Source organism: Coturnix japonica, chromosome 7 (assembly GCF_054131305.1).
Source record: "Coturnix japonica strain WE chromosome 7, WE-NBRP24, whole genome shotgun sequence".
NCBI lineage: Eukaryota > Metazoa > Chordata > Aves > Galliformes > Phasianidae > Coturnix > Coturnix japonica.
The window spans coordinates 22,886,605-22,900,215 of NC_140669.1; the positions used below are offsets into that span (position 1 = coordinate 22,886,605).

General features: G+C 46.0%; 1 protein-coding gene across 5 annotated transcripts in view; it reads right to left on the reverse strand.

Annotated features, from left to right (window-relative positions):
- Positions 1-12,786, reverse strand: part of KLF7 (KLF transcription factor 7) — a 54,977-nt gene extending 42,191 nt beyond the window's left edge. For 3 of the 5 annotated variants that reach the window (XR_001556442.3, XM_015868207.3, XM_015868211.3), the window contains exon 1: positions 12,507-12,786. Coding sequence is in view for 2 of the 5 variants with exons in the window: in XM_015868207.3 (XP_015723693.2) it covers positions 12,507-12,608 (102 nt within the window). In the remaining 3 variants the exon portion in view is untranslated. Of the gene's footprint in view, positions 1-12,065; positions 12,140-12,250; positions 12,320-12,506 lie in introns of all 5 variants that reach the window. The other 2 variants (XM_085553383.1, XM_085553382.1) reach the window with 2 other exon arrangements.
- Between the last annotated feature and the right edge of the window lie 825 nt (positions 12,787-13,611).

Below are 13,611 nucleotides of genomic sequence, written 5' to 3' on the forward strand. Positions count from 1 at the left end.
AGGCTTTTACGTGGTGCTTTTTGTTTGTATTTTTGTGATGCCACCAGAGAGAGTGTATATAAAGAAACACACACAGGGGTGGGAAACCAAATCCTTGAGTCTGAATTTGGAGAAAGATAAATTAATGCATTTATAGAAGAAATAGCAACAGAGCACACACTAACTACAAAGCTGAGATCCAGTTGGGCTCAAAAGAGATCCTGAGCAGATAAGACAGCAAAGACCAGCATGGTTTGGAGGACACACACTTAGCATCTGATATAAAGGAAAACTAGAGGGAACACCAAGATGGAAAAACACCAAGATGGAAAGTATGACAAAATTGAAAGGGACACGTACATTTATTACTATTCTTCATGTCTGCTGCACAGTCAGTATTATAATCTCCAGTCAATGAGAGCAAGTCTCACTTTACATTTAGATGAAAATGCTTGAAAGAGTTAATATAGATAAAGATGGTAAAAAGCATCACTCCATTCTTTTATGGACTGGATAAAAAGCCAACCAAAGCAATGAAGTTGCTCATGGACAAATGAGAGAATACAGGACAGTGAGGAAGTAGATTCAAGTAGGAAGGAAAACAGGCTTTTAGATATTTTCCCCCCAGACGAGGTTTCAGCCCATGCTCCCAAGGAAAGCAGGGTCTCACACTAGGTGGATTTCCAATGAGATGAGGAAGAAGCACCCAGGCACACAGTAAGAAATGGCATCCAGGCAAAAGAATTTTATGATGCATCAGAGATTATTTTTTTTCTGTGCTCATTTTGGGATTAGAAATACCTGAATTAGTAGAACTACCAATTAACAATTTGGAAAATCAGATATTAGCAATGGACCAGACCTATTTATATGCACAGTTAATTGATACTGGATGAAGGTAGTGACAGAAAATGCCTTTTCACCATGTGTTCTGCGTACACTGCTGTTGAACCTCATTTGTCCTCAGAATTTGCCATTCAGATTCCCCACCCCCCCAAACATAAGCTCTTCTACAATCTCTCACAGCCTCAGAGGCCACTCTGCTGGAAGAATTCAGCCCCACACTCTCCATGTCACAACACTTCATGGCATGACACAGAATCACATTTGATTTCAGTAAGCCTAGGAAGAAGCCCCACCTTCTTAAGCCTGGCCTCTCCTCCAACCTAGCACAACACTTGTGTACAATGGATTCTCAAAACAAGGTGCTCATCTGGCCACCCATACATGCACACACGTGGCCCTGCCTTCAGGTGACTCATGCCTATACCACAGCATTTTGGCATGACCAAAATGCAGCAAAAAGGTCTTGAAGTAGATTTACTTATAGAAGCCAATTTTAAGGTAAAAATGCCATTCTGCTCGTTTATCTGAACCCTTAAAGAAACTGCCCACAGAATTACACAAAAAGCTTCAGATGAACATATACGCCCACTTTCAGGTTGGTTCCCAGTGCTGAATATGAAAGTCTGAGGGTAAATCAATGTGGGAAAGTATGGTGGAAATAACACAAGTATGGTATTGTACTGTTGAAATAATACAAGTATAACGTACGGTTGGAATAGTACAAATATAGTTGGAATAAATAGCCAGAGGGTAACTAAGGAAAAGGACTCACCAACTCTGAGGCTTGCAAGATAGGTGCTCACTGATGCCAAGGCTTGCCACAAGAACTCCACAAATAAGCATCCTCCAGAAAGAAACCTTACCTTAGTGGTGGTCAGCCCTTAAATGGGATCTGGGAGAGTTGAAATCAAGTTCCACCCCTTCTGGGAGCACAGCTGAATTACCTTCACCTGTGCTCCCCCAGCTGATTCATCACTTGCCTCAGATGGTTAATCAGAGGTTCAGGCTGTGATCAACTATTTCCCTTATAGGGATCCTTCCATCTTCCCTTGCACTGAGAGTGCTTAGAGACCTCTCTCACCTGCCTGTTTCCCAAACAGGTATCAGTGTCGTGGGAGGAGCAAAGCCCACACCAGGTATCCACCAACTTTGCAGTACTGGGGGGAGCATGCTTAGAAACATCTCTTCCATTCCCACCTCCATGCTTTCTTCATTTGAAAAAACAAAGCAAATGAACCATGCTGCATTATGTTTCATAGACACTTTTGGATGGAGAGAAAGTTTCTTTCCAGCAGAGTTTCCATTATATATTTGCTGAAAGTAGGGGGAGAAACAGTATTTGTAAGATGCCTAAGGCCACACTCACTATAAAACAGAAATAAGCCAGTAGAGTCAGGGCATAACTTTGTTGCTCACTGCACGAGGTTTCAAAAAACAGATCCTCTCATTATGGCTCTTGAGACTATCTCCTCCCCAGTAACATTTGAAGCACATTTATGAGAGCCATAGAGCAACAATGCTGTTTTAATCAAATCATTAAATGAGTGCACTGCCTTGTGCCCATATCCTGGTATTTATTCCACATCCTGACAATATTCTGGATTTGTACAGACCATTCTCCTCCAATGTGTCAAGTGACTTCATAGATGCTGGGCCAGTGTAAATCTGTGTATCACCACTGTGACTTTGGCAGATCTGCATCAGTTTGCATCAGCCAGGATCTGACTCACCAACTGATCCAAAACCCTCATGTGATGTGAGAACTACTTTTCCCTTTTAAAGAGAGAAAAAGGAGTTCAGAACTAGATGTCAAAGGTTTTCTTAACCTTTTCCACTTAAACATACAGAAAAGGAAAGGAGACAGAAATTCCCTCCTTTTCACAGCATAACATCTGTTGAGACATGCAGCTTGCTCAAAGAAAATCCTACATTATGAGGCCTGGCAGTTGAACTAGCTTTCACTGTATGAAGAAAATCCACCTGAGACAGTCCCAGTGGAGTCTTCAACCTAGGAATCATTCAGCATCCAGCTGAACAGTCATTTGATTCTTGGAAGATTAGTTTCCCTACCCTAGGCTGTTTTTGCAAGATACCAGATGACATGCAGTTATCCTAAAATTCCCTAACTGCAACAGAAGCACCTTACAGTCCCTTTCATTGAGTTGGATCAGCACTTGAAGCCATCAACCTCTTCTTTCAAGATAGGAGATCTCTGATACTTTTCTCCTGGACTAAACAGGCAGAAACCCTCCTTCCTCTCACTATGTGACTGCAACTCATCTGCTCTTTCACCTTAAAGCTCCAACACTGGAGGTTTCTGGTTACATCAGAAGCATGTTTCTTAACACCAAAAACAAGCTTCTGGTTTCCTCAGATGTCTAGGAAAGCCTACAAACACAACTTTACGCTATCCCAAAAGACCACAAACCTAAACCACATAAAAACAATGAGCACCTTGCCTGAAGTACAGCAACCTTTCAATGTTCGCATCCATTCTGAGGTGCTGGCACAGCTTATGAACAGCTGTGACTGGAATAGCAGCAGCATACGGAGATGGAAAAGAGCTGTTCCACCCAAACTGGTCACACTCTCCATCAGTCATCCCAGTGCCCACTACTTTGCTCTTATTATTTTAAGATGTAGACAAATTTAAAAAAGAGATGCTGATATTCCTCCCCAGCTGATCTAGTCACTGATGAGGGAGGTCTCTTTTCACTGGCACAGACTTTCCATTGAGCAGCAAACGCAGTCTCTCCGCTGTCCACGTGTCGGAAACAAAGCCATTTCTGTCCTGATGCTTTCCATATGAAACACCAGCTCCCATCTTTCTTCTCTCTCCCTCCCTTTCTTGTTTTATTACTCATGCAGCAGCTGTAGTAGCTTGCAGATGAGTGGAACGTTTCCTTTGGAGCTGCGTAAATTTTCCAGACTGACATGGAAGGCCAAAAGAAAGAAAAGAAGAAAACAACCTCCAAACAAACATCATGAAGTGCTTTTCACTAGTAAGAAGCAGACAGCAGGCACAGCAGGGCTGTGACCCTTTAAGCCACAAGTAAAAGATCAAAGTCCCTGGGCCGCTGTACCCTAGGATGTGAAGGACCTCAGAACCAGCAATGCACCAGGGGTGCCCAGGGAGGATGAGCACAGAACCCTCACCCAAAAGATGACAGCACCTTGCACCTGGCTGTGAGGAGTCCCGTATGAGCAGAGCTCAGTGGGGAGAAGAGTGACCATCAGCTGTGAGGAGCAGATGGGGACAAGTGGCTGCACCGTGGTTGCACACCTCATGCATCTGTATGCCTCACCAGATCTGTACCTGTTCAGGTTATGGACCAGAAGCAGTCAGACACTGCTTATATGGCATCACATGGTGCTGTGGTCGCAGTGCTCAAACAATGCAGAGTCACAGGCTGCAATGAACCCAGATATATTTTATTAGACAAATTGATACTGGCTGGGAAAAATGAATTAAGTTTTAGGGTCACAGGACAACACAGAGGAAGGTGCCAAACCAAGTCTCTCACATCAGAAATAGGGACAGGCCCTGAGGAAGGCCTCTATAAGGTAGCCCTAGTTGAAAAATTTGCTAACAAGCAGTCTCCATCTGAAAAATAAATTTAAAAAAAAAGAAAAAAAATACATTTTTATTTCATCTAAAGCGTTTTATTAGAATACATGAGTTTTGGAACCACCACATCACCATTTAAAGTTTCACACACCCAAGAGGTGATGCGCAGGGGCAGACCTGAATCAAGCAGTAAAGTCTCTAACATCACACCTAAGGCTGTGATGAGAGTATAAAAAACAAGCAGACAGGAGCAGCTCTCTCTCCTTCTCCTCCACCTATCAAACATTCTCACTGTGGCCTTTGCTTGCTGGAACCTTTGTTTTCCATTCAGCACCCTTGAACAGCAGAAGGCAATTAAAGGCAGTCCGCTACCTCACCCCCACCAGTACAAAGCATGATGCTGATTCCCCTTCCAGACTGGAGGCAAGACAAGTCAGCAAGGGGTAGAAACTGCAAATGTTTGCAATCCAAGAACCCTCCTTCTTCTTGGAAATGAAGCATACCCGCTGAAGAGTCAGGATTAAAACCAAATGCCTAACAGCATAGTAGCCTATTAGTAGTGAAAGCATTTTTTAAATCTAATTTACTTGTCACGCTGCATGCATTTTCCTCACTGCACAATCCAAACAAACAGTCGCTTTCACTTTGATTTCCAGTCACTTCACTCAGTTGCATGGGAAGAACGTCGCAGTGCAAGAGCTGCAAAGTCAGCAGGTGGGCAAGATGATCCCATCCAAAAAGCACAAACCTTGCTTACAGTATGGTGTTGGTTTTTTTTTTTTGGTTTTGTTGTTGTTGGGGTTTTTTAATTATATAGATGGAGATAATTTTACTGACTGCAGTTTATGTCAAAGCACGTTGATTTATAAGCTCCATCACGGTCAAATGTCAACCTTATTCCAGTGTGCATTTAAAATCGACCTTGGGAGGCTGTAAATTTAAGGGCAGGATTTGCAAATCAGGACACGAATTGGACTCTCTCAGAAAAGCCTCTCACAAGCCAGTGTCCTTCTCCTTTGCATGCCCCCCCATCAATCACATTGTCTCCCAGACTCGCTTCTATTCCCGGCTACCTCCCTACCCCTTGCTGAGAAGGGGCTGTTGGCACCCTCGTGTGATTTAAGCCCTAGATTCGCACGCAGGTCCACAACACTGGCAAATAACCAACAGGATTAGGATGTGTCAAACATGGTCTATAAGCCTTGTGTTCAAAACCATTATGACACTTAAATGCGAATGTCTGTGGGACCTTCACCAAGCATTAATACGCTATCTGTGTGTGACTCAGACACTTTAGTGTACATTGTAAAGTATACCACATGCATCTTAATACTTCTCTAAACACCACCACGTGTAATGAATACACAGTTGCACTGAGCGGAAACACTCTGGATTGGAAAGGATCCTTCGTGTGAGAACAAAGAGAGAGCAGGTACCTGTTTCAAATAACTAAGAGCACCAGAGCAGCTTACCAATACAGTGAAAAATATTAAAACATTAAAAATAAACAAATCCTTGCCTTTATGTCCAAGTTTCTTACACCCAGCTCCCGCCTGTCCCACTTTCCAAGATGAGGCAGCATTAGCACTATGTACCAGTTGTCTCAAAAATACCAGACCCCAGAGGAGGGGGGGGGGGTTAAGATCAATTTTCAGCTATTTATCTACACTACTTCACTGAGGTGATTCCACACCCACAAAGAGCTCTCAGCTGCCCTGTGCTTTCATCCTGTGGGATGGGGTGCCTGTTCTGGCGCAGCCCCTCTTGTCCCAGCCACTGTTCCTAAGCACCCCAAGCCTCTAACAGTGACCCTCGCAGCACCTACAGGAGAAGCAAAGAGTTCCAACTTGTCTTCTAACTGAAGATCCAAGGAGAGGTTTGGCACTCTGATGCAATGCAAGATGTCTAACTACCCCGGTGCACAATGGCTGAAGCAATTTCCTCTAGGAAGGGAGAAGAGACGCAGCCAGGTAGCCCTCCCCACCAGCTGCTGCCAAGGCCACAGGGTGGCAAGTGCAGCCTGGCTAGCACAGGTACACGCAGGGATGTGCACATATCTCCATGCTGCTGTCTCTCAAGCTTAGACAAGAGAAGCATTTTCTTAATGATGCTGGAATCAAGTAACCAGCTATATTTAAAAAACAAAAGACAACAGGACAATTCTTCAGTGGATTAGAAACAAGAAAAGTAGAAGGCATATCACAGTGTTGTTGGTTTTTTTTAAAGCTTGTGTCTTTAAAGACCATCTCATTGCTTTGCGAACCAAGCATATGACTTTTAAAGCTTTGAAGTGGCGATGCTGGGAAGGAAACACAGCCAAGAGAGTACTCAGCTCAGACACTCAAACACATGTAGTGCCCATCAAAACTGAAGCCAACAGAAGAAAACCGGGATGGTCTCAAATATAACAGCATCAAGCTGGGGAATACACTCAAATCAGATCTGTACTCTGTCTCTCTGTCCTATATCTAGCATAACAAGAGAGGAACAGAGAGGAAAGTAAGAGGGATTCAGCATCAGTCTTGAAAACCTTTATTAATTCTCCAAAATTCAGCTTTACCATCTTAAATAACACTTCCATCAATTACGATACTTGTGAATAATTTTTAGAAGGCTTTGAGTGTTGTGATCAAAAGTATTTCTATCCTTCTGCAGGATGTGACAGATCTGGTATGAGGTGGACTATTACACAACTGCTCAACATACTGAACACCAACACTGCTCCACCAGTCAGCAACATCCATTTTTTCTAAGGACAAACACAATCAAAGTTGGCCATGTGCAGCTACAGAGTCATACAGAAACAGCTTCCTTCTTACATTCCTGTACCACGTGTTCCAGTGCAGAATGGAGAACCAATGCACCGGAGCTTTCTCAGTGCATTTCTCAGATATGGCGGTATCCAGAAAAAAAAAAACCACTAAGCTCAGAAACTTCAGTGTGTAATTACTGCATTATACTGAAGAGCTCCTGTTACTTCCACATGGAAATACCGCATTGCAGACTGGCTATATATCTTTATATTTATGTAGCCTACTCAAATCTATGTACTGCCTATTACAACGTAAAGACAATGGTGGGTTGAGAGGTGTGGGGGTTAAAACACCCCAAATAAATAAGAAGTATATTGAAGTTCAGTATCCTCATGACTGTGTATTGCTTACAGGTATATACTCCATTTCAAAATCACTTGCCATAAGTCACACACACAATCAACAATTAAACACTTATAGCACGGATTGCAGGGCTCTACACTTTCACAATGCTTTAATGATTTATAACAGCAGATTCGGTAATTAAGGGGAATCAGAAAACAATACGGACAGCAGTTTCCAGTTTGTCTTTCCTTTTTCTCCATCTCCTTCTACAGGATGACAGGAGTTTGCTTTCAGCATATGGAGCAAGCAGAGAGCATGGACTGGTGCTCAAGTCTGAAATACACTGCCTTACACATGTGGCTGTTCTTGGAAGTCAACCATTTCTACAAGTTATATTCAAGATGCATGATGTACAAGAATCACTTCAGAAATGTTCTGCACTGTGGCTGGACCCAAGATGAAATAGCAATATTAAAAGAGATGTTTATGTGGTGGCCAACTATGCCATTAAACTAGAACAATGGAGATGATGGGGAAGCAGGATTATTTTCCAGTGTCATTTATGCCTTTCCAGTAGCATGGAAACTTTTCCTATAGGCTCAAAAATGATTCTGTCTGACAAGCAGAAGTCAGCATTGAGATGTAAGAGTTGCACTAGATTAGTCACTTTGGGATTCTCTGCTCTCACACAGCACTGGGGTCTCCAGGCCCACTGCCAGGATGGGTCATTTCAGCCTCCCCACCCCACAAAGACCATACCTCAGCATCATTCGTGTCAGCCATTTCAGAACAAGATAATACACGATTAAAAATACACAAAGAAAGCTCTATCACAGAGTCAAGGGCAAAACAAAGGTTTCCTTGATTCTATGCTTTCAGGAAACGTACATCCCCCTTTGAAGGATCAGGGCTTGCTGTAGTTGAGAGCTACTGGGTCATCCAAGGCAAGAGGAAACCTTATCAGTTCAACTACACAATGCTGTTCTCATCAAAAAGATCTGTTCAGCCCAATGATACATGTGGAAAAGGCTGGCTGGCTTGCAGTATAATCCAGAATATGACACTCAAACCCTGCAGATTTTAAATTTCTGAATCAACCACATGCACGGTGGCCCCGTGCAGCTACCTGCTTGTTGTGCTCTGGGAATCACATGCTAGAGATTGCTCAGTGGCCTGCACAGAAGAGAGCCCCAAAACACATTCCCAAAAGACCTCATGTCCGCAGAGAGATGATGAGCCCAGAGTCCTCCAAAGGGACAGGGCAGTAGGGGCAGCTTGAAGTTTGAAATTCCACATTTAGAAGAGACATACCCAACTACTGCAGATGCCCTCCACACACTGATTTTTTAATAACTCCTCAAACACTGCTGGGAGGGCACAGCATGAGGAAGAAGCTGAAGCCCCAGGTCCAGCCCCTGCCAGTCCTCACTTTACAGCCCACTGACAGCAAGACCACATGCAGCTCCATGGGATAGATTCCTTTCAGCCTCCTCCCTCCAAACCAGCCTTCTGCCCACTTCCTTCCACACAGAGCCACAGGGATCTCCACAGCCTCGTGCTGCTCTCCCTGCAGCCTGGTTTCAGTCTTGAGGATGCCACATCAGACACCTACTCCTGGTGAGCAACGGCGTGTGACCAGAGCTCGTGCTGCAGGGCAGCAGCCACACAAGTGCTGAAATCTACCTCCAGATGGATTCTGAAACGCAGAGTCAGCTCACAGGGACGAGAGCAGCCCAGACGGTTCACATTACTGCAAGGATGGAGCATCAGGCACAAAAAGACAGATACTGAGATACCAGCCAGCTGGTGTACAGCAAATGCCTGATTTTTCAAAGCACAACCCACCTCTTTCTTTTATCTCTCCTAGTGCTGTGGCTGTGCAGTGCTGCTTGAAGAGACTAAACAAAGTTCCCTCCTGATGACTTATTACATCCCATCATCCACTCCAAAACACTCCTAACCTCACAAGCTCTTCAGCTGAAGGAGGACAACCAAAGCTGACACATTAAAACCAAGCATTTTCTTGCCTAAACCCCAAACCCCAAACCCCCTTTTCACCACCACCTGTTTTAAAATAATGTAAAACGCATCATGGATTCAGTTCCAGCTTCACTCCAGGTATTTCTATGTTTATTATGTAAAATGTGTCTGTGATGGAGTGATGGCTTTTTGTATTTTTTCCTCCTGAAAAGTGCAGAAGAGATGACAAAATTCCCTTGTGTTGTACATATTTTGGGCTGCTCTCATCCAGCTCCAATGCTGTCAAGAACGTAAATGCCAAACTTGCTCACGTTTCTCTTGTAGTGGGAAGGGAAAAAGGGAGAGATCAGCTGACCACATGCAAGCATTTAGCAACCTGCCTATTGCTGCCTGTCAGTGCCCCCTCTGAGTGATGGTGTTTCACAATCGGAAATATGAGCAACTGCCCAGCTGTGAAATCCTCAGCTACAAAAGCGTGATCCCAAGCCAGGAGAACAGGGACTCAGGACTGTGGCAACACTGTCATGCCAGAGTGCTCTCAGATTTTCAGTGGGGCACACACATCTTTTATAGTATCAGAAGAGACTCTACTTCTACCAGCAGCAATTGGCATGGACTAACCCCTCTCCACAGAGGGCCATCAGCCTGCTAAGCAGAGAACAACCTGAGCTCATAGCCTGACCAGGAAGACTGCTCTTGACCCACACCACTACTTCCCCCCATTTAAGAGACTCTGAAGTGATCTCCTGGGGACATGGCTTTGCTGCTGCCAGAAGCACTGTTCTGCAGCCGCCATGGAGCTCAGGTCTTGCACTAGAGCTCTTAACTGGAGTGGAGGCAAGACCTATTCAATCACCTTTGCTCAGAACTAAAGCTGATGCCCTCAGCCTCAGTGCTTCATATGGGGGTTGGTCACTGCCCTGACAGCTTTTAGGGATGCCTTCAGGTGCACACCCACACATGTGTAATGTGTCCTAAAGCTGCTATGGCTTGCCCAATGTGAATAAATCCCTAAGACCTGACTCCATTCACAAGTGACTGAAATTGGGGTCTCTATGTCAGTGGGTCTGCCAAGCCCATGTGGCAGCATGCTCAGCACAGCTACAGCAGCTGCTCCCACCAGCTTTGCTCCCCCATCGCTTGCAAGGAGAGTCCAGGCAGCAACAGGGAAGAAAAACAAATTGTAAATACAGGATGTATTATGAAACACTGGGCACTGCTTGGAAGATCTGAGGGGAAACAAGGGAAAACGTATTAATTTTTTCTCAGCTTTGCTTTCCAAATATGCTGAGATTCAGTGGGGTTTAATGAGGAAAGTGTTACATTTAAATTCTACAGCACTACAAGTAGGCTTGGGTAGGTACTTTGTTCCCTATCAAACAAACCACTGCTCTGCCACACATAAAAGAAGGCAGCAGGAGACAGAGTATCACACACAGTACTGCCTAAAGCATGCTGGCTATGTCAACAGATTATCTCCTTCTGGTCTTCCCTGGCTGTTACTAATATGCAACCAATCTAACAACAATGATGCTATGAAATTATTATTATTTTTTTTTTATGAAATTATATCAACCTCTTCAGTTTAATTAGCGTGTTAAAATTATGAAAGGAAAGCAGATGTGACCACTATGGATGTCGAGCTGAATATTAATAACCAAAAGCATCCCCACCCCCTTGGAGGAAAAAGCAAAGTTGGATCGGTCATTTTGCACATTAAATCCTGGATGTGTTCACACATAGCTGTAGGTAAACCTCCTATAGGTGTGTGAACACAAAGCTGAAGCCAAAACAATTTTACTAGGGCAAACCTTTAAAGATCCAGCCATAGCACAGCTAGATGACAAAGCTACAGCCTGACCAGCCACATTTCTCCCTGCACACATGCTTGTATAGAAAATTAAATAAGTGTTCCACACTGTCACTTGCTGCAGGACTAACACACGCTGCCCTTACAGTAGCCAAGACTAATGCGAGTGCTCGTGAGACAAAACCCAGTGGCCCATTATTTCTGAGCTGACGGTGCCATGGTCTGTGCGTGGCATTAGCACCACATGTCATTCCAGCCACACTCCACTATTCTTACTCACGAGCACATTTTTCCTGTTAAAGAGACACCAGTTTAGAGGATTCCATCTGGCGTGTCACTTCTGCCAGAAAATCACCTCCACACACAGGGCTACAGGCAGGAATGCTGCCTTCCTTTTCCACCCCTACCCTGGCAGATAACTGTTTATAGGTCTATGCGTTTGGACTCATCGTTAATTTTATACGGCTCCTTTCTGTCACCAGTCATCACTTCAATGCATCTGTAATACTCGATTTCCACCTTTAGAAGTACCCTGATTCTTCCTGCCTGTAAGCAGAAGGCACTGGTTGATGGGAACCAGCCAGAGGCGGCATTGTCTCAAGGCACAGCAAGAAGTGTGCACTTCTCCTCATGTTCCAGAAATAAAAAGAGAAAAAGAATACAAACGAGTATATAAGCAGGGCACCGTGCTTATAGAATTCAGCCTCAAAGCTTTTGCCTCCATGCACCTGCCCGCCCCCGCTTCTGCTTTCAGCTAAGGTTTTTATTGACATGTACTAATTACCTGAAAATAAGAATGATCTACTCCGTTTCCACCAGCTGCCGGCTGTCAGCACTGGCTGGAAGCGATCAGCTTCACTTAAAAGAACAAAAATAATAATAAAAAATAAATATAGATATATATATATATGAAAAACTAAGCTCAAAAAACGAAAGGAAATCAAAGCAGGAGTGGTGACAAAGACAGACCTGGTGGCTGTCACCGGGCCTCAGGTGCTCGGACAGCTGCGGGCAGGCAGCGCTGCACGGGCTGCTCAGCTGGTGGTGGCAAAAAGAGAGAGACGTACAGGGAAAAAAAAAAGGACAAAAAATAATAATGAAAAACAAAAGGAAAACAAGCAACCCTGAATCAGAGAACAAAAACTGAAATAAAGGCAGAAGCGCAGCCCCGAGGCACCGACTGCCTGCACTAAAGAGATTTACAGGAGTAACGTAAAGCATTCACCTGCTGCCAGTTCTCCTCCAAGGATGGCAAAGCTGAGAAGTAGCCGGTGTCGTGGACAAGCTGCAGTTCCTGGAATATACTATAACTAGCCAAGACATCCATGCTGCTGCCGGCCGGCCCCTGCTCTGCTTTGTGTGTGTTTGTTTGCTCTGGAGGGGGGTGTTTGGGATCATAAAAAAAAAGAGGAGGAAAAGCAACCAATGATAGATCCAGCGTCCCTTTAGCTTTGTTTTGTTTCAGTCACACTTCAAAAAAAAAAAAGGAAAAAAAAAAAAGAAAATAGGCGAGTAGAGGCGGGCGGTCAGCGCGGAGGGACGCGGGGCCGGGCCGAGGCGGCCTCGCTCCGAGCACCCCGCGCCCGCCGCACCGGGGCACGTCCCCGTCCCCGTCCCTTCCCCACCACCGCGGCCATGCGCGCTCGCACCGCCCTCCCCGCCCCCTCCCCGCTTTATTTTCGGGCCCCCCCGCCCGGTTCCCTCTCACCCTCCCTCAGCAAACCCGGACCGACATCCCCCCCCCCACCCCGCCCGCCGCCTCCCGCCGCCCCGCCCACCCCGCCGTAGCCCACTCAGGCAGCGCGTGACCATGTAGGGTAAACGGCGGGGCGGGGAGGGCGGGGCCGCGTCGCGCCCGGTGTCACAGCAGCCCAATGGAAGCGCGAGGAGGGCTCTGGGGGCGGGGCTTAGCCGCAGGCTGCTCGTCCATTGGCCGGCGGCGTAGCTCCCGCCTTCTCCCCGCGGCTCGCGGGGCGGCGCGCGGCGAGCTATTTTTAGGGCGCTATATAAGGGGGCGGCGGGGCGAGCGGGGCTGGCAGTGCGAGGGGCGGCGCGAGGCTCCTCACACGGCTCGGTCTCTCGCACGGCTCGGGGCTCCTCATGCATCCCGGGCTCGCGGCTTTTGCCGCTTTCAGCAGAAATCCGCCGCTCTTGAGCCACTCTTGTGCCACTCCCCGCTGCTGGGCGTGAGGGGGAGGTCGGGGCGGCTGGACGGGGAGGCGGCCGCCTTCATGTCGGGGGCCTCTGAAGAAGAGAGTGGCCTGTGAGGCTGTTCGTGAGGGGACAGTGTAGCGCTCACTGAGGGCTCACTGTGTGCCTTCACTGCCCCT